Raw genomic sequence first — 19,433 nt, 5'->3', positions numbered from 1 at the left:
GGGTGGTGAGGTCCGGGGATGTCCCGGGATCCGAGGGGTCCCCGGGCGGGTGGGTGCCGGGGCGCTGAGGTCCCGGGATGTCCCGGTGTCCGGGAGTGTCGCGGGATCCGGAGAGGTCCGAGGGCGTGGGGGTCCAGGAGTGCCCCGGGGTCCAAGGGGGTCCCGGGACGGGGTGTCCAGGGTTGACCCGGGGTCCGGTGGACCCTGGGGTGCTGAGATCCGGGAGGGTTTCGGGGTGGTCCCAGAGTCTGGGAGGGTCCCGGGGTAGTCCCGTGATTCGGGGGGCTCCGGGAGCGGGAGGGCGCGGGGATGTTCCGGGGTCCGGGGGCTTCCCGGGGCGGCAGCGCAGCGGTGCGGGAACCCCCGGGCGCTGCCCCGCTCCCGTTAACTCTTCCCCACAAGAGCGGCCGGAGCGAAGCCCCGGGACACACCCCGAGGCACTGCCCGCAGCCCGGCGGGCTCCAGGCGGCAGCACCGGGACGAGCCCCGTAAGAGGACGGGGCGGAGCCGATCCCGCATCGCGGTAGTGCCGGGAGGCCCCGCGGCATCTCCGCGATCGTTGCCCCGGTGGATCCGCTAATTAATTATTAACAGCGGCCAGCGGGCAGGGCCAAGGTCGGGACAACCCGCTCCCGGGTCGCTTCCCAGTCCCCATCCTGGTGCCGCTGCCGCTGCCGAGGATGTGGCTGTACGTGGTGGCGGTGCTGCTGGGGCTGTTCCTGCTGCGGCGCTGGCACCGGGAGCGGCAGACGGTGCCGCGGCTCTCGGAGAAGCACGTGCTGATCACGGGATGTGACAGCGGCTTCGGGAACCTGCTGGCGCGGCAGCTGGACGCGCGTGGGCTGCGGGTGCTGGCCGCCTGTCTGACCGAGGCCGGGGCCGCGCAGCTGCGGGCGGCCACGTCCAACCGGCTCCAGACCGTCCTGCTGGACGTCACCTCCAGCAAGAGCATCGCCGATGTCACCGCCTGGGTCCGGGAGCGTGTGGGTGATCGAGGTAGGATGGGGTTGGCACCCCTATTGTCACCCCACTGTCACCCCACCAGCTCTCCTGCCACCTCACCCACTCAACACAGGCGAGGCTGGCATGGGCTGGGGAACAGCCCCAGCTCATCCCATCCCCTCTCCAGGGCTCTGGGGGCTGGTGAACAATGCAGGGATCGCCATCCCCACCGCCCCGAACGAGTGGCTGACCAAGGAGGATTTTGTCAAGGTGCTGAATGTCAACCTGGTGGGGCTCGTGGAGGTGACGCTGAGCCTCCTGCCGCTGGTGCGGCGGGCGCGGGGCCGCGTGGTCAATGTGGCCAGCGTGATGGGCCGTGTGTCCTTCTTCGGCGGCGGGTACTGCATCTCCAAGTATGGTGTGGAGGCCTTCTCTGACAGCCTCAGGTAATTCTGACCCAACAGGCACCATCCTGCTTTCCCAATTTGTTTTTCCAGACTTTGTCTGGCATGGCTATCCACCCCCATCCTCGTGCAACCGTGGCTGAGCACGGGTCGAACTCATATCTGCTGCTAAAGTGTGAACGGTTCCTCTACTGCCATGGAGCCTCCCCTGTGGACATTGCTCCTGTCCAAGATCCTGCAGGACATGGCCCTGCTGTCCCGAGCTTTGCTTTGTCCCCAACCCACCCAGATGTGGCAAATGTTTGCTGACACACTGTCTCAGCCACGTGCCAGGCTGGCACATGGTCCGCTGGTGTGGTCGGGCTCCGCTCCACGCCTCTGGCATGAGGCTGCATCCCGTGGGAGATGCAGGCATGGACACACTCTGGTGCTGCTCCCATGGCCCACGGGACTCAATCCCTTCCAGGCTTGAGATGAGCAGCTTTGGGGTGAAGGTCTGTGTGATCGAGCCAGGCTACTTCAAAACAATGATCACCAACACTGAGAACCTGGAAAAGAATTTTATTTCCAGCTGGCAGAAGCTTCCAGAGGAAATCAAAGCCAGTTACGGGGAGGGTTACTTGAGGCAGCGTAAGTACCTCTCCCAAAGGCTGAGCAATGCTCTTTCTCTCCTGACACAAGGCACATCCCCTGGGCCACGGGGGTCCCATGGGGGTGCCACTGCCCCAACACCCCATGGAGCCACTTGGCTCTGCTCAGCTGCAGGCTCTCAGTGGAGTTTTCTGCCTCCGCAGTTGTGGCAATGCTCAAGGTGATGCAGAAGGGCTACAACTCCGACCTGTCGCTGGTCACGAACTGCATGGAGCACGCGCTGACCAGCCTCCACCCCCGCACCCGCTACTCTGCCGGCTGGGACGCCAAGCTACTCTACATCCCCCTCAGCTACCTGCCCTCAGCCCTCAGCGACGCCCTGTTCACCTTGTACTGCCCCAAATCCGTTGGGAAAGCCTAAGGCGGGGATGCAGTGGGCAGCCAGGACCGGGCAGTGCAGAGCGGGATCCAATGATGCACGGTGGCATCCAAAATTGGCCGCAGCCGAGGCCATGCCAAGGTCCCTGAATTTGTAACTGCATGTACGACTCACCCTCTGTCCCCTGCTCACAGAAGGGTTTGTCCTGAATAAAGACCCCCTGTCCCCTCCTGGCAGAGCATGGTGTCACTCTCAGGCTGTGGCACCGAGGCTGTGCTGTGGGGGCTCCTGGAGGCTCTGGTTGTTCCCCTGAGCACCTGCTCCATTCAGGGTCCAGCCCCTGCCAAGTTGCCGGGCGACTTGTCCAAACGGGCACCCGCGGTATTAATACACACAAGTACAGGTCAGACCTGTTCCAGATTTCCCTCTAGGCAAAGGACCAAGCAGCCTCTTATAGAATCGTCCTCCTCTGCTTCCTCCTCCTCCTCCTGGCAGAGCTGGTTGGTGGGAGCTGTCCCGCTCCATCACCGCATTTGGGGACACTCTCCCCCACCAAAGCTGGGTGAGAGGGGAAGGTCCAGGGTTGGTGCTGCTGACGGTGTCTGGAGGGTTCCAGCAAATCCAGCTCTGTGGGGCATTGGAATACACCTGCTAAGGGCAGAGCAGAGCCTCAGGCACAGGGAATGGCGCAAGGCAAAGCCAGGAATTACAAACCAGGAGGACAAAATTCGCCACGGGTGCTGCCGCAATCCTGGCTCTATAAATGTGGTCCGAGCACGGCCGGCACAGGCTGTCACCGTGCGGTGCCGCTGCCGAGGATGTGGCTGTACGTGGTGGCGGTGCTGCTGGGGCTGTTCCTGCTGCGGCGCTGGCACCGGGAGCGGCAGACGGTGCCGCGGCTCTCGGAGAAGCACGTGCTGATCACGGGATGTGACAGCGGCTTCGGGAACCTGCTGGCGCGGCAGCTGGACGCGCGTGGGCTGCGGGTGCTGGCCGCCTGTCTGACCGAGGCCGGGGCCGCGCAGCTGCGGGCGGCCACGTCCAACCGGCTCCAGACCGTCCTGCTGGACGTCACCTCCAGCAAGAGCATCGCCGATGTCACCGCCTGGGTCCGGGAGCGTGTGGGTGATCGAGGTAGGATGGGACTGGCACCCCTATTGTCACCCCACTGTCACCCCACCAGCTCTCCTGCCACCTCACCCACTCAACACAGGCGAGGCTGGCATGGGCTGGGGAACAGCCCCAGCTCATCCCATCCCCTCTCCAGGGCTCTGGGGGCTAGTGAACAACGCAGGGATCATCATCCCCACCGCCCCGAACGAGTGGCTGACCAAGGAGGATTTTGTCAAGGTGCTGAATGTCAACCTGGTGGGGCTCGTGGAGGTGACGCTGAGCCTCCTGCCGCTGGTGCGGCGGGCGCGGGGCCGCGTGGTCAATGTGGCCAGCGTGATGGGCCGCGTGTCCTGTTTCGGCGGCGGGTACTGCATCTCCAAGTACGGCGTGGAGGCCTTCTCCGACAGCCTCAGGTACGGCTGCGGCAGCCCCCGGAGCTCTGCCGTGCTCGTCCAGCAGCCCCGGCGCTGCCCCGCTGGCCATCTCACAGGGTTTCATGTTGCTCTTCCCCGTTACGTCTTCCCCAGAGAGCTTGTGAAACGCTGACCCGGCCACCCGCGGGGCGGGAGCGTGGGCAGGGCTGGAGCCGTGGTTGTGCAATCAGGGGAAGGGTTTCAAGGAGCTCTGGAGCAGAACACTGGAGGGATCCTGGGACGGGGGAAATGGGAACGCCCCGGGGTCCCGGTGCGTCCTGGAATCCGGGAGGTCCCGGGGTCCTGGGGTGTCTCAGGGTCTGGGGTTCTGGAGTCCGGGGGCGCTCCCGGGATCTGGGAATGCTCCCGGGATCTGGGGCGATCCCGAGGTGCTGAGGTTCAGGGGGATTCCAGGTTCCCGGGATTCAAGGGGGTCCCTGGAGCAAGGACAAGGCTCCCCTGTGCCCATGAGGGGATGCCTGGGGGGGGGGGGGGGGGGGGGTCACGGGCTCCCCCTCGCTCCCCCCGTCTCTGCCCTCCTCGGGGCAGCAGCTCCCGCTGATGTTCCCACCCCGGGCCAGGCGGGAGCTGCGTCCCTTCGGGGTGCAAGTCTCCATCATCGAACCTGGAGGCTTCCAGACGGCGATTATCGACCCCGCACCGCTGGTGGAGGGCTTCGTTCTCCTCTGGGAGCGGCTCCCGGCAGAAGCCCAGGCAGCCTACGGCCGCCACTACGTGGACAAATGTGAGTCCATCCCCACACGGCACCGTCACCCCCGGTGACCCCACCTCCATGGGGCTGACCCCCTCGTGTCCACCCAGATGCCAAGACCACCACTCTGCTGCACCGCCTGAGCAGCTCCCGCCTGTCGCACGTCACCGATGCCATGACACACGCGCTGCTCTCCCGCTGTCCCCGCAGCCGCTACACCGCCGGCTGGGATGCCCGGCTCATCTTCCTGCCCCTCAGCTACTGCCCGGCCTGGCTGTCCGACACCATCCTTGGCCTCCTCCTGCCCATCCCGGCCAGCGGGGTGCCCTGAGGATGACCACCAGAGCGGGGGCACGGACAGGGAGCCCATGGGTGACTCGCGCCCCCGAGAATGTGCCCAGTAAAGGCGATGCAATGCTGGAGCTCCGACCTCGGAGGTGTCCGATGACCACCTGGCCACGGTGCTAGTGACCCTTCGCACCGGGGGGTCCCGTGGCAGGCCCCCGGCTGCTGCCCGTGCCTAGAGCAGCCGCGTATCCCGGGATACCCCGGTTCGGCTGGCAGGGAAGGAGCTGGGAAAGGCAGCGCGGTGTTTATCCATTTTGTGGGCACGGCGTATCCAGGGATGCCCCGGCTGAGCTGCCAGGGAACGGGCTGGGAAAGGCAGCGCGGTGTTTATCCATCCCGTGGGCTCGTGGGCGGTGATCCCTGCGTCACTCACCGCGCTAATTAAGAGCTGATTAGCGATCAGTAGCTGAGGGGCAGACTTCTGAGACTGCTGTTGCCTGCGGGATCAGAGCAGCGCCAAGGCAGCCCCGATCCCCCCAGCTCGGGCAGAGGCCGAGCCCACGCCGGACCGGGACCCCCGGGATGCGATGGGGAGGACGAGAGGGATGAGGAGGAGGCGGGACCTTGCACAAGCTGCGTTCCGCTCGCCGAGCTGCTTCCCCAGCCAAGGAAGCTTCTCCGAAGTGTTTCCTTCGGCTTAGCAAAGTACAACGTCCCGGCAGCCCCCGCACGTCGCGTTCGGGGCCCGCGTGTCCCCGGGGGCCGGGATGCAGCGTGCCAAGCCCCCGGAGCTGCTGCCTTGGCTGCACCTGCCGTGGGACACCTGTGCCCGCATCCCTCCGGCAGCGCCCCGGGCCGGCCGCGGCTGCCCGGGGAGGCAAAGAGCGGGAGAACGGCAGATCCCCGGCCCTGCCTCCGCCTGGAGCCCACCTCTCCAAACCCTGAGGGAGGCTGGGGGCTCCTGGGCACGCATTTGGGGTGCTGAGAACCTTGGGGTGCCCCAGGCATTGCGGTAGGGACGGGCAGAAGGGGCTGAGTCGCCTGTCCCGCTCCCCGCGGCTCAGCTGGCTTGGAAATACAGCCGGCTCGCAGACCTCGCCATTCCCACCAGGATCAGCAGCCCCAGCACAATCCTTGACGGCTCCCAGATCCTGCTCAGTCCCAGAGCTCGCTGTGGAATTTCCCTGACCTGTTAAAGAGAATCAGCAGAGCACTGCTTCCCCCTCGGGTTGGGCAAAACCCCTGAGCCCCTCGGTGGCAGAGCGGCCCCTCACCACCCCCACGGCCCCATCTGAGCCAAAATGTGCCCGGGGCCAGCACGAAGCTGCTGAGTTCCTGTTTGGAAGCCGGTCGTGCCAGGGCCGGTACCTGCCCACGGGGTCAGCAGCGCTGGGCTTGTTGTTGTGAGCCCCGACTTATCAGTGCCCTCGTGCTTCCCCGCTCCGGCCGTGCCTTCCTTCCGAGCCGATTGTTGATCCCGCAGTCTTGTCTGCGCTGGAAAAAAGATTTCCTGCAATTGTTTCGCAGGACTTGCAGATCGATGCAAAAATTTCTGCCTATCAGCCCCCTCCCCAGCGCCGGGGCAAGGCGTGAGCCCCCTCCCTTCCCCTGCCAGACCGCGGGGCAATCACGGCTCTGTGATTAATTGCTGCCTGGCCAGAGGTGCTTCTCTGCCGACATACATCTGCCATCGGCTCCTGCGGGAGTGCTGCCCGGGCAGAGAGTTCAGCCTTCAGCCCTTTTGCCCCGAAAAGAACCCCGAGCTCACCCTGATATCGACGTGGCACCAGGGGCAGCTTTGGCACCTTTGTTATAACCCACCCCAACCCCGCAGGATTCCCAGCGCTGGGGCAGGACCTGGGATGTATTTTCCCCACAGCAGAATCTAGGCAGGATCCAGCCTTCGAGCCCAGCGGGGTGACAGTGGAGGGGACCCTCAGGAAGCCTCGGGGACCCCCGTCCATCCCCAGGCACCTGCGGCTTCCACACCGACACCAGCCCGCGGCCTCCCCGCACCCATCCCCACCCTGCGGCAAAATCAAAGGGGAGCCGAGTCCCGGGGCTGGAAATCCAGCCGAATGTCACCCGCGCGGGGCTGTCTCAGGATGTTGCACCACGATGGTCATTTCCTGCCCAGGAAGCGGCCACCAAGCCCACTCGAGCTCCGTGCCCAGAGGCGCGCGAGCTGCCGAGCCGAGAGGATCCCCCCGCTCCCGAACAGCCCCCGCGCAGCCCTCGCTCAGCCGCCGGTGAGCCAGCTCCGTCCCTCCTTCCTCGTGTCCCTTCTCCTGTCCATCTATCGCCTTTATCATCGATCTGTCCCCTCTCCCATCTGTCTGTCCCCTCTCCCGTTTGTCTGTCCTTAGTCCTGTCCTCCTGTCCCTTCTCCTGTCCACCTGTTCCCTCTCCCATCCATCTGTTCCCTCTCCCATCTTTCTGTCCCCTCTCCTGTCCATCTGTCCCCTCTCCTGTCCATCTGTCCCTTCTCCTGTCCATCTCTCCCCCCTCCTGTCCATCTGTCCCGTTCTCCATCTCTCTCTCCTCAATCCCAGTGGTCTCTCAGGACGTGCAGCGCAGAGGGGATGGGAGGTTCAAGAGCCCTGGGGGTGGCAGATCCAGCCTCTCGCTGGTTTTGGGGCCGGTGGGTGTCAGCCTGGGTGGGTGTCACCCCTTTGCCACAGGGATGACGCTCTCGCAGGGGACACCTGGCTGTGGCTTGGTCTCGGCTTGCCAGGCTTCAAGTGCAGCAGGAAGACCCCACTGGCCCTGCACAGCATTCCCAAGGGAGCTTGGGGATGAACGCTGCTCCTGAACTCTTGCAGCGGCACGAGGCTGGACGGGGTCCGCAGCGTCTTCGCTGTGAGGATGCAGCTGTGCTGGGATCAGAGCTCTCACTTGGGGCAATAAGAGGATGTTCAGGTCAACTGCATTTCCCTGAAATTTATAATTTTGCCACCTACTTGGAAGTCCCGATGGCTCCCAGCAGAGTGAGGGTGGCCGGCAAGTGACCACACCCTGAGGGCTCGGGGGGGGGGAGCAGTGGCTTTCCCCCTGGAGCTGAGTCTCTGGGACAGTCACTGGCACCTGTCTGTGCCCCAGACCAGGCTCTGGGACAGGGAACAGCCACCACATGTGGTGGCTGTTGTTTGTGGCTGGCATTTATCCTGGGGTGTGAGGGGATCGCCTGGGTGAACACAGCATCTTTTCAGGGTTGATGTAGGGGGTCACTGTGAGAGTAAAAATTGGGTTAGAAGCCCCCAGAAGGATTTTTTTAAGCCCCCCACAAGGGCTCTGTGTTTCAGGCTGCTAAGGTCAGTGCTCTCCCTTTCCCTGCAGCCACCAGGATGGCCGAGGTGACCAGTGTCCCCATGGAGACACACACTGTCCGCATGGAGACACACACCGTCCCGAGTGAGTACGGGGACTACCACAACTGGTCCGAGCTGTTCCACCTCCTGAACCACACCTACACTTACTGCGAGTTCAGCCTGGACGAGAACGTCAAGCGGGTGATTCTCTTCATCCTCTACCTGGTCATCTTCGTGGTGGGCTTGGTGGAGAACCTCCTCGTCATCTGGGTCAACTGGCAGACACGGGGCAACAAGAGCTTGGTCAACCTGTACATCATCAACATGGCCATCGCTGACCTCGGGGTGCTGCTCTCGCTGCCCATCTGGATGCTGGAGGTGATGCTGGATTACACCTGGCTCTGGGGCAGCTTCCTCTGCCGCTTCACCCACTACTTCTACTTTGCCAACATGTACGCCAGCATCTTCTTCCTCACCTGCCTGAGCGTGGATCGCTACGTGACCCTGACCAGCTCCTCGCTCTTCTGGCGCCGGCACCAGCACCGCGCGCGCCGCGTGGTCTGTGCCTGCAGCTGGGTGCTGGCCGCCGCCATCCCCTTCCTGGAGGTGGCTCACATGCAGCTGGTCAACACCGGGGAGCCCATCTGCATCTTCGTGGCCCCCTTTGAGACCTACGACGAGTGGGCACTGGCGGTCAGCTTGGCCACCACCACCATCGGCTTCCTCATCCCCTTCCCCATCATCGCCGTGTTCAACGTGCTGACGGCGCGGTTCATCCGGCGCACCAAGCCCGAGAGCCGCAAGCACTGCCTGCTCATCTACGCCTATATCGGGGTGTTCCTGCTCAGCTGGCTGCCCTTCCACATTGTGCTGACGCTGCTCACCCTCGAGGGCAACCACGTTGTCCTGCACTGCACCTTTGCCCACCTCCTCTACTTCTTCTATGACATCATAGACTGCTTCACCCTGCTCCACTGCGTCATCAACCCCATCCTCTACAACTTCCTCAGCAAGAACTTCCGCAGCAAACTCATCTCCGCTGTGGTCAAGTACATCCCAAAGGACCACGGTGGCCAGAAGGGCGCCGACAACTCCTCCTCCAGCACGCAGCACTCCATAGTCATCGCAAAGGACAACAGCCCTCCCAACTAAGGAGGGTCGGACTCTCCCAGCCTCTGTCGTGGTGCCTCCCTGGGGACAGTGGGATCGCTTCTCCTGGTGCTGAGGAGAGAATTTGCTCGGACACAGCTCTTCTCGGCTGGGCACCTCTCGTGGCAGGATGAGGTGCCAGGTTTGAGGAGAGTTGGGAGCTATGGACATCTTGCCTCTGGAGTGTTGCTGTGTCCAACCTAAAGACAGGATAAGAGGAAAAGAGACTCCCTGTTTTACAAAGGAAACCCTTGCAATAACAAAGCCACTCAGTTACTCCGCTCAGTGTCTGACACAACCCAGCCCCCGAGATCTGATCCCCATCCTGCCCCAAGCTGTGGGGTTGGGGTGCACGATCTGCCCCATCACGGGTGTTTCTGCACCCCCAAACTGTCCCTGACCCCCAGCCCTGCGCATGGCACTGCCTGGTGAATGCCATCCCGAGTGGGAGAGAAGGAATCATCCCTTTGGAACACAAACCTCCCCTCACCGTGCCCAGCAACGTCCAGAGCCTGATTTTTGAGAGATGAAGGCAAGGCAGCCCAAGGGGCTGAGCAGGGCACGGACCTGAGGGGAGGAACAATTTGGATTCGAGATCAGCAACTCCTTCAGAGCAATTTTGCAAACCCAGTGGTAAATTAGCAACGGTTAAACTGGGTTTCACTGGGCAGGGCTTCTCCAGACTGACTTTGTGTCCCCCATCCCGTTAACTCCAGCCTTCTCTGGAGCATCCCCTGGCAGGTTTTTATGGTCATTGGGTGCATTTCTCAACTCCACAGGGCTCCAACAGCCCTTTTCCTTCCACTAAAATCCCTGCAGGAGCTTGGGCACGTACAAAAGACCTCGGAGCCACAGCGCGGGCTGGGCTTGTGCCATGCGAGGAACTGGAGTATCCGGATAAAGTTCATCCTTGTCCGGATCCTGATCCCAGTCACGTGCTGCGGGTCGAGCCCTCGGTGGGGGAAGGTGACAGAGCGACAGGCGCCGGAGCCCATAAATCTACCAAAGGCCTTGAGCTGCTCGAGGAACACGTTGTGAAAAAAGCAAAGCATAAGCAGTTCTGGGGACAGGATGCTGGAGCAGGGGGTGGGAGCAGGATGTCCCGGGAGAAGCCCCTGACCAGGGCTTTAAGGCGGATACGGGGTTATCGCGGGACGGGCTGGGAAAGCTCTGCCAGTTCCAGGGGTCCTGCAGTGGGGTAAAACCCTAAATACCTCAGGGCTCCTTCTGCAGGACGTTCCTTTGTATCCCGGGACACGAGCACTGAGGGAACAATCCAAATCCACGTCTTACATGGAAACCCTGGGAAGGGAGCAGCTCCCTCCTCAGAATTCCCGGTTCAGGGCAGCGGCTCAGGCTGTTCCTAAACTCTGTTCCTCACACCTGTGAGTGCAGAGCCCCGGGGGCCGTGAGACCCCAGGGGCTGTGAGACCCCCGGGCTGAGATCTGCATCCACAGGACCCCACCACTTTCATCCCCTGATCCTGACTCCTCCCGGAGCTTCCCTTTGCCAATTCCCTCCCATTTCCAATGAAGAAATGGATGATAAATACACAACCAACCACTTGCTGCGTGACATCACCGGGGTAAAAATGTATTCAAGATACTTAAACGTGTAAAATTTGGTATTTCACCTAATAAACTAAATTTTTAACTGTCTTAATTTCTCTGCAGTTTTGCCCATAGACCTCAGGGCCAGAGTGGCCTCAAATAACCTGTCACCCACGTGGTGGCCTGGGCTAGGGCACCCTGTTCCTGTGTTCTGCCACCCTCCATGGGAAGTTCTTCCTTGTGTCGAGCTGAAAGCTCTCGTGGTTTCACTTATGGCCATTGCTCCTTGTCCTGTCACGCCACTGAAAAGTCTGGCACCGTCCTCTTGGCACCCACCTTTGAGGTTTTGTTATGGACTGATGAGATCCCCGCTCAAATGGGATATTTATATGGATATCTGAGTTATTTCTATGGATTAACAGAATCCCCTCTCAGTCTTTTCTCCAGACTACTCAAGCCCAGCTTCCACAGTCTCTCCTCATCACTGCGTTGCTCCAGACCCCTCAACACCTCCGTAGCCTCTGCTGGACCGGCTCAAGTAAATCCTTGTCTTTCCTGAACTCAGTTCCCAGCCCGTGGAGCTCCAGCTCCCGGTGAACACAGCGCCAGCAGCACGGAAAAGGCTCATCCAGCCACACAAATCCCGGGATTCCCCAGTGGGTGGGCTCTGCTCCCACCCTGCTGCTGCCTCCTGTTCCTGAACCCCGCAGGAATGTCCCGACCCGTTCCCCTGTGCCACTCCCAGTCCTGGAGCCACGCCACAAATCCTGCTGAGCACAGCACGGGAGCAGGATAGCGGGATGGCCTCACCTGCTTCCCGGGCATTCCCGAGGAGACAGGAATGCCGGGATCACACCGGGAGGAACGCGTTTTATACAGAAGCAGCTGCTGACGCCGTTTCGGGTTTTGCCTTTTTTCTTTTACATGTTGCCTGTATTCTTTTATTTCTTTTTCATATGTTTGCAGCTATTGGATTAGGGGCCAGTTTTCCCAGGAATTTTCCATGGCCTTTCCCTAGGCAGAAAGACAAAATAAATTCCAGAGCTCCGAGCCCCGGAGAGCACAAGGCCCTGATCCCATCTTGGTTCTTCCTGGCTACCAAGGTTGAGAAAACTCTTGGAGATACATTTCATGGACAAAGCACAGCCAGTGCCGAGGTTGGGGGGGGGGGGGGGGAATTCCATCACCACTTGTCCTCCTAATTGGTGCTTTTTTTGTCAATTACGCTAATTTGCTAAACCTACAAAAACTGTATCCACCCCGTGTGGATAATGGGCTTTTGTGGACATTCCCATCCCTGCCCCTGAAGACCTTCAATAAAGATCCACTTTTATATTACCTCCCATACATGAATATCACCTCGAGTTTCATTTCTAGGTTGAAAAAGGCAACAGTACAAGAGGTCCATGTTTTCCATTTTATTATTCTAAATAAAAACCACACTTTGTGCTGAACAATGGAGTAGAAAAGAACCCGATGTACAACGATTTTAGACATCTACGATTTGGGGAGGGAAAAGTTTACAAAATATACAAAACTTTACAGCAAATAGATAGTAAACACTTAAATAGCAGGAGGTCAGTACCTACGATTAACTTAACGAAAAGGTTAGACAGCAAATTCAACTCTTGTTCTTTCTTCTTCTGCTCAATTACTCTGATGAGAGACCTGGATCCACTGAGAATGGGGAAAGTGAATTTTGTGTTGGGGATGGGAGTGAGCCCGGGCTCAGAGCAGGGCCCTCGGAGGCTCCGTGACCTGGACGCTGCTGGAATTTCCCCTCTGCAACTCCCTCTCCTACCCCAGGATCCCAAAGCACTTTTCAAACACCTCAGGCTGCCCCAGGGGAGGTAGGCTGGCGTCCCCAAGGTCACCAAGGGCAGTAGGGACAGGAGGGAGCCAGGTTTGCCCATGGTGGTGGAAAAAGAACGAAATCTGGCACGGAGTAAAGCTCTGGCTCTCCCAACATGGAACTGGAGCTCCCAGCCAGGCTGGCCGGACACGGGGACAGGGGTGACATTCCTGCCAACCCCTGAAGGATCAGGGACACCCAGGGCCCTCCTGGGGGGAGCACTCAGGTCTCTGACCCCTATGGGAATCACCCCCCAGGAGGAGCAGCCACAGGTCCAGACCCATCCCTGCAGCCCCTCCACTGCTGGTTTCGGGGTGTTCCATGTGGGAATGATCTGTTTTAACCCAGGCAAACAGAAATTCCCTGGATCAGAGCCAGCAGCAAACAGGGGGCCCCTGCTCACGCCCCCAGGGCCAGGAGTGAGGCCTGGCTGTGCCCGGTGGTGTTTCGGTGTAAAAGCTTCTCTTTTTGGTTTATGTGCACAAAAGGCTTTTGCTTTACAGATTAGCGAGATCTGGGGCTGCAGACCCTCCCTGAAGCTCACTACACCTTCTGGAACATTCCAGGAGGATCTCAAGGCTCTCCCAGCCTTGTCTGTCCCTCACATCCTTCATGGCCACCTCCAGAGCAGCGCAGGTCATGTCCATCCCTGTCCCTGTCCCCAGCCGGGCACAGCCCTGAGTTTCATGCTCGAGGGGACCCTGCACAAGCAGAGGGTGGGACTGGCTGACCCCCCGTGGTCCCTTCCAGCCTCATCCATCCCACGATTCCATGACAGAAACCCCGGAACCCAGAGAGCAGCTCGGAGGAGCCTGCAGCGAAGCGCCCTCAGCTCCCACACTGCCCAGAGCACCACGCCATTCCCAAAATTACCCTTTCTCTTGTAAAACCTAATGCAGTTCAACACAGCTCCACAGTGATCCCAGGACCACGAGACCGGAGTTCAGAGCTCGGAGCTGCAGCAGCCAGGCCAACCCAGAGCTGACTTTGGCTCCAGTGCCTTCCCTTCCTCCAAAGCCAGGCTCCAGGCACCCTCCCTGCTCCCGGAGGTAGGTCGGTACCACGGGAGGTACCACCCTCATTTTACAGATGAGGAAACTGAGGCAAACAGGTGAAGTGACTTGCCCAAGGCCACGGCGGAGCCGGGGGAGAGACCCCCGGGCGCTCTGAGCTCTCCGAGTCCAGCCCCCAGCACAGGATGGCCCTTCCCGGGCGTCCCTTTCCCGGGTGTCCCTTCACAGGGAGGGGGCAGCGGGGTGAGTTTCCAGGGTTTGCAAATCACTAGTTTAGTTTATAGTTTAGTTTAGTTTAGTTTAGTAACAGCAAAACTTGACAGAAGCACAGGAGCCGATCCACGACCACCGAGGCTGGAGAGCCTGGAGCGCTTCCTGTTTGTGAGGTAGAATGAGTTACCCGAGGGCAGTCCCAGCTTGGAAATGTCTGCTCCTCCCCACCTCTGCCCTACAGCAGCAGAACATGGGGAGAAGCTAATCCATGCCCTTCCCAGTGTTAATGCTGTTGGCACCAGCTGACCTTGCCAGGGTGGCCAGGAGAGACCCCCAGGAGTGCCCGGCCCACGGCCAGGAAAGCCCCCCACGCTGAGGTGGACCTGACACGGGGCCAAGAGAGACGCCTGTGCCCAGGAGAGCCTGACACATGTCCAGGAGAGCTCCCCACACCCAGAAGAGCCTCCTGCAGCAAGGCCCAAAACATAGAGGGGGAGAGCCATCAATGCCCAGGAGAGCCCCTCCACGCCCAGGAGAGCTCCCAGCAGTGCCCGGCACGTGGCCGGAGAGGCCCAGCCATCGCTGTGGCTCCCACTCCATGAACAAACTCACATCACTCCAACCACACACATCTGGCACCGGAACACGCCCGGGATGTGGCGATCCACGGCCTGGGAGGGAGGATCCCTTTGGCAGGAGAAGGGTCCTCCAAGGTACCTTCCAGGGAGTTAAGGCAACAGCTTCATCCCGACTCATCTGCCCCGGGGCACAGCGTGAAGCTGGGGCAGAGTGGAGCCAGGAGACTCCTGGCTCTCCGTGGCAACCACAAATCATCTCCCAGGGAGCACGGACCTGCTTCCCCTCCCTCTCCAGTCCGACGGGAGATCCCTGTGCTCGCGCAGCTGCCTCCGCCCGGGCTCTGCAGGGAGGTCCCGTGGCTCCTTCATCTCCTGCTCTGGGTCTCAGGGCGTGAGTGAGTCCCAGCCACGGCAGAGAAAACACGGCCTGGGAATCTGCGAACCCCCCTCTCCTGGCTCCCTGCTGGGATTCCTCCTTGTTTACACACTCAGGTGCTTCCTGCTCCTCTCCCCAGCAACGCAGCCGTGGCTGATCCCAGAGCACACTTTGCCCATCTCCTGGCAGTAGCAGCAGAACACCAGGGATGCCCAGAATGTCTTTTTTTTTTTTTTTTTTTTTTTTCCTTTTTTCTTTCTCTTTCGTTCCTTTCCTTCGAGTCCAGCACCTGCTCTGGCTCCATCCCTCTCCACTGAGGTCAGGTGTGAAAATCTTAGCAGCATCAGTTTGTGGACAAGCTCAGGGTTAGCCTGCTCAAGTGGGCTAAAAGTTAAAAAAAAAAATAGAATCTAGATTCAAAAACTAGTGAGAAATGCTAAAAGCACAGAACTCGATGGCCTCTAACAGGACCAGAGGTAAGTAAACACGACAGACTCCTTGAAACAGTGATGTACCTCACGTGCTGTTAATTTGTACAACGCCACCACTCTAAAAAGCCCTAGGAAGGCCCAAAAATTAAAAAATTAAACCGAAAAAAAAAAAAACCAAACCCAAAAAAACCAAAGAATTCCATCCATGATGCCTGACCATTAAATAAAACAAAACTACATCCTTTTGTTTTTTCTTTTTTTTTTCCTCCACAGCTTCCATTCACTAACACTCGCTCCTCCTCGCCGGCCCTGCCCTGCCCCATCAGCTATCCGTGTTTTTCTCGGCCTCTTTGGAATGGATGATGTACATGAAAGTCTGCTCGATGGTGAAGTCCGGCGGGAGGCTGCCCTTGTGCACCCCTATGTGCTTGCTCATGAGGTTGAGCGTGGAGCTGTAGTGGCCACACACGGTGCAGCGGTACATGAGGGCCCCCGAGTGCGTCCGCAGGTGGCACTTGATGGTGGAGCGCCCGCGGAAGAACTTGTGGCACACCTTGCACTGGTAGGGCTTCTCCCCGGTGTGGATGCGCCGGTGGTAGTTGAACTCGCTGGTGTGGGCGAACCTCTTGCCGCACACCTTGCAGCTGTACTTGCTGTTCCCCGGCTGGCTCTGCAGCGCCAGCTCTTCGCTCAGGAACTCCTCGGGCAGCTTCCTCTTGGGCAGCCCCTGCGGCTGCAGGCGCTCCCCGAACCCCGCCCGGATGTCCAGGCTGCCCCCGCACTTGTGCTGGCTGACGTGGTACCGATAGGCCGCTTCCAGCTTGAAGCTCTGGCTGCAGAAGTGGCACTGGAAAAGAGCCTCCTCCGCGTGCTGGTGCACGGCCAGGTGCTTCTCCAGGAGCTGCCGGTCCACGAAGCTGCTGGCACACACGGAGCACGAGAAGACGGAGATGCCCAGGTGGGACAGGGTGTGCCACAGCAGGCTGCAGAGGCTCAGGTGCCGCTGGTCGCACACGCCGCACGTCTGGCTCTTCAGGTTCACGTGCTCCAGCAGGTGGTTCCGGACCGTGTGGAAATCTTTGGCCAAGGGCTTCCCGCAGGCAGCGCAGGCCAGCTCGGGGCTGGGCCCTCCCCCAAACACGGCTGCCTTGCCCGGCAGGGGGTCACTGGGGTGGACGATGATGTTGTTGTCGAAGACCCCGTCCCGCCGGTGCAGCGTCAGCTGCCACTGCGTGAAGAACTTGGTCTCGCACATGTCGCAGGAGAAGAGGAAGATGCCGATGTGGGACAGCACGTGAGTGACCCTGGAGTTGCGGTCCTGGAAGTGGGTCTCGCAGACTTTGCAGTTCCCGGTGAGCAGGTCCACGTGGTCCCTGGCGTGCTGGCGGATCAGCTGGATGTTGGGCTCCAGCACCTTCTTGCACACCTGGCAGGGCATGGCCTTGCTGTCCCGGCCGTCGCTCTCGAAGGCCAGCTCCTCCTCGCTGTCGTCGCTCAGCTCAATCACTTCCTCAGACGGGACCAGCTCTTCTCCAGCATCCTCAAAATGCAGTTCAGCCTCTCCCAAATCCTCCAGCTGGAGCTCATCCATCTGCTCGAATCCCTGCTCTTTGGAGTGGTCACTGTTGCTGGGGCAGGAGTTGCTCCCCGTGGAGACATCCAGGGAGGGGTCAGTGGGGAAGAATCCGCCCTTGCCGTAGTCGCCGTTGCTCTGGGCCTTGTACTGAGGGCAGGAGCTGCTGGTGGTCTGTGCCACGACATTCCCGCCGGGCTGGGCCCCCAGACCCGCAACCGGAGCGAACTGCCCCGGATCTGACTCCTGTTCTGTCTTGGGGGGCTGCTGTGGGTGCATCAAGGGAAGAGCCTGGCTGGCCTCACCCACAGGGTTCCTGTCATCCTCTTTGTAGCTGCCCGCCACGTCCCCGTGCAGGAGGTAATTCCGCTCGGGGCCGAAGTGCTCCGCGCCGCTCCGGATGTCCCCCAGAGAGTGGCTCTGTTCCGAGGAGGTGCTGCTCAGAGGCCCAGCCCGGCCTTCCCCCACGGCCAGGGCAGGCTGCTTGGTGATGGCCGAGCTCTCCAGGTCAGGGAAGGTGGAGTGACAGGCCTGCAGCAAGTCCTCCATGCCCAGCCGCTCCGCCACCTCGTAGATAACACCCACATTGATAAGGTCTGTGAAGAGCTCCGAGGTGTACACAAAGCTCAGGATCTTCTCGAAGTTGGCTGGAGTGATGAAATCTACCACGTAGGTCCTGGCAGCGTCCAGCCCCGTGTTGAGGAAGAGGTTCTGGAAGTAGCCGGCGGCGCAGGCCAGCACGGCCTTGTGCGCGGCGAAGGAGCGGGAGCCCACCAGGATGGTGACGTCGCACATGGTCTCGGAGAGCCGGCACTTGTTGAGTTCCTTCAGCAGGTTGTTGGGGTGGTTGGTGCTGTGCAGCTTGATCCTCATGCCCATCTTAGCAGCTGCTTAAAAGTCCCTTCTCCTGGTCAGCTCGGCCTTCACGCTTTCATCCGCGGCGGGAGCAGGAGGTGATGGGCAGCCAGGAACTGGCAGGGCAAGGGGCTCTGGAGAGGGGAAATGCAAAAAATGTTACCATTTAACAACCAAAGCCACACCATTCTGGTCATACCCCCTGTTTTCCACCTTTCTGATGAGCCACGGAGCAGCTGCTCAGCTGGAGATGGACTAAACCTGTCTTGTCACCTCACAGACCGACTTTTTTGAGAAGTAAAAGGCTGGATGTGCAAAGGAGCAAAGTCAAAACAAAAAGACACTGACTCTCAGAGGTCCCCACTGCTATTGGGGCAGGGACAGAGATCCTGCTGACTCTGAGACCCAACTGGAACCTGTCCCAGACATCTCCCCTCTTCCCGAGCTGGGGATGAGGCTTCTCTCCAAAGAGATGTCACTCAGGCTGCACACGCCAGTCGGATTTGCCTCTAGGTCTCCTCCAGCTGCAGCCACTTCATTCCTTCACTTCAGATTCCACCTGTACCCACAAGGAGACTTCAGGCTCCCAGGTGGGATTCTCTGCATTCCAGCCTTGTGGATTCCCCTGGGATTTCTTGTCGGCTCCAATGGAGCCCGCGGTGCCTCTCAGATTCCCCGGCTGCCACCACACCTGTCCCACAGCACTGGCCATTCCCCCCAGTGTCCTCCCACCTTGTCCCACTGCCTCTGTCCCCCTGTCCCGCTCACGGATGCCCCAGCAGCTCTTGGGACTCCACGAACTTACCCAGGGAGCTCTACCCCTAACTCCCTTATTCCTAATTCCCTGCCTTCCCTTCCCTGGGACAGAGAATAGCGAGCCCAAAGGGCAGCAAAGAGCGGGAGTTTGGAGGGGGCTGGCGCTGCCCCTGCCCCAACTCCGGGGAAAACCAAAGGGGCAGAGGACGGGCTGTTCTCCCCCGGGACGCGGAGGGATGGGGGAAACACCACTGGCAGCTGGGGAGGGCGAGGAGGAGGATGAAGATGCCGGGGAAGGCTCTGGAAGGCAAACGCTCAGCAGCCCAAAAAGCACCTGGGCAATTCCTGCGGCGTGGAGATCCCTGTGGAGGGGATGGGGCAGGAGGAAAAAGAGCGGGAGAGGGGATCGGGGGCCGGGGGGGGCAGCGGGAAGGGGGGCCCGGGCGGGCAGGAGGCTCCGCGCCAGCGGCGGACGGGGAGTCCCGAAGCGGCTCCGGGAGAAACGGGAGGAGATGGGGGGGGAACAGCGGGGTCGCCGGTGGGGCCCGGGGAGGGGGGGGGCAGGAAGGGCCGCCGGGGGGAGCCACGAAAGGCGGCGGGAGGCCCCGGGGGGGGTGTCGGAGAAGGTCGGCGCGGGGGTTTGGGCGGGGGCGCGGCGCGGGGGCCCTTCGGGGGCCGGGGGTCGCGGGCGGGGGTCGCTCCTTACCCGCCCGGCGCCCCGCACCATCCCGGCCCGGCTCACACAAAGGCGCCGACCCGCCCCGCGCCCGCCCCGGCCCGCGCCGCCTTCCGGGACCCGCCGCCGGCAGCGCCCCCGCGCGGCCCGGAGGACCCAGGGCCGGGACACCGGCAGGGGCACGGACACGGGGCGGGACACACGGACACGGGGCGGGACAGGACACACGGACAAGGGGCAGAACACACGGACACGGGGCG

General features: G+C 61.0%; 4 protein-coding genes across 4 annotated transcripts; 3 read left to right on the top strand and 1 right to left on the bottom strand.

Annotated features, from left to right (window-relative positions):
• Window positions 1-543: 543 nt before the first annotated feature.
• Window positions 544-2,358, top strand: LOC309583516 (retinol dehydrogenase 16-like; the record flags this gene model as incomplete). The annotated part of the gene is made up of 4 exons (XM_082299234.1): window positions 544-996; window positions 1,130-1,388; window positions 1,813-1,976; window positions 2,141-2,358. The coding sequence occupies exons 1-4, from the start codon at window positions 681-683 to the stop codon at window positions 2,356-2,358; spliced, it is 957 nt and encodes a 318-aa protein (XP_082155360.1). The 5' UTR covers window positions 544-680.
• Window positions 2,359-3,134: 776 nt separating this feature from the next.
• LOC309583517 (retinol dehydrogenase 16-like) lies at window positions 3,135-4,885 on the top strand (the record flags this gene model as incomplete). Its single annotated transcript, XM_082299235.1, has 4 exons — window positions 3,135-3,450; window positions 3,584-3,842; window positions 4,424-4,587; window positions 4,665-4,885. 4 exons carry the CDS (start codon window positions 3,135-3,137, stop codon window positions 4,883-4,885), a joined length of 960 nt encoding a protein of 319 aa, XP_082155361.1.
• Window positions 4,886-7,054: 2,169 nt separating this feature from the next.
• ACKR5 (atypical chemokine receptor 5) lies at window positions 7,055-9,302 on the top strand (the record flags this gene model as incomplete). The annotated part of the gene is made up of 2 exons (XM_082298978.1): window positions 7,055-7,091; window positions 8,179-9,302. Exon 2 carries the CDS (start codon window positions 8,187-8,189, stop codon window positions 9,300-9,302), a length of 1,116 nt encoding a protein of 371 aa, XP_082155104.1. The 5' UTR covers window positions 7,055-7,091; window positions 8,179-8,186.
• A 3,027-nt stretch (window positions 9,303-12,329) lies between these two features.
• ZBTB39 (zinc finger and BTB domain containing 39) lies at window positions 12,330-19,317 on the bottom strand. Its single transcript, XM_082299127.1, has 2 exons — window positions 19,204-19,317; window positions 12,330-17,875 (listed from the first exon to the last, which is right to left on the bottom strand). The coding sequence occupies exon 2, from the start codon at window positions 17,763-17,765 to the stop codon at window positions 15,636-15,638; it is 2,130 nt and encodes a 709-aa protein (XP_082155253.1). The 5' UTR covers window positions 17,766-17,875; window positions 19,204-19,317; the 3' UTR covers window positions 12,330-15,635.
• Between the last annotated feature and the right edge of the window lie 116 nt (window positions 19,318-19,433).

This window comes from Coloeus monedula (genome assembly GCF_965178545.1).
Source record: "Coloeus monedula genome assembly, chromosome: 30".
Classification (NCBI taxonomy): domain Eukaryota; kingdom Metazoa; phylum Chordata; class Aves; order Passeriformes; family Corvidae; genus Coloeus; species Coloeus monedula.
The sequence above is the reverse complement of the archived record's forward strand: the minus strand, read 5'-3'. Positions and strand labels throughout refer to the sequence as shown.

Coding starts and splice junctions, on each gene's coding strand:
- ZBTB39 (XM_082299127.1), bottom strand. CDS start 17,765: ATGGGCATGAGGATCAAGCTGCACAGCACCAACCACCCCAACAACCTG.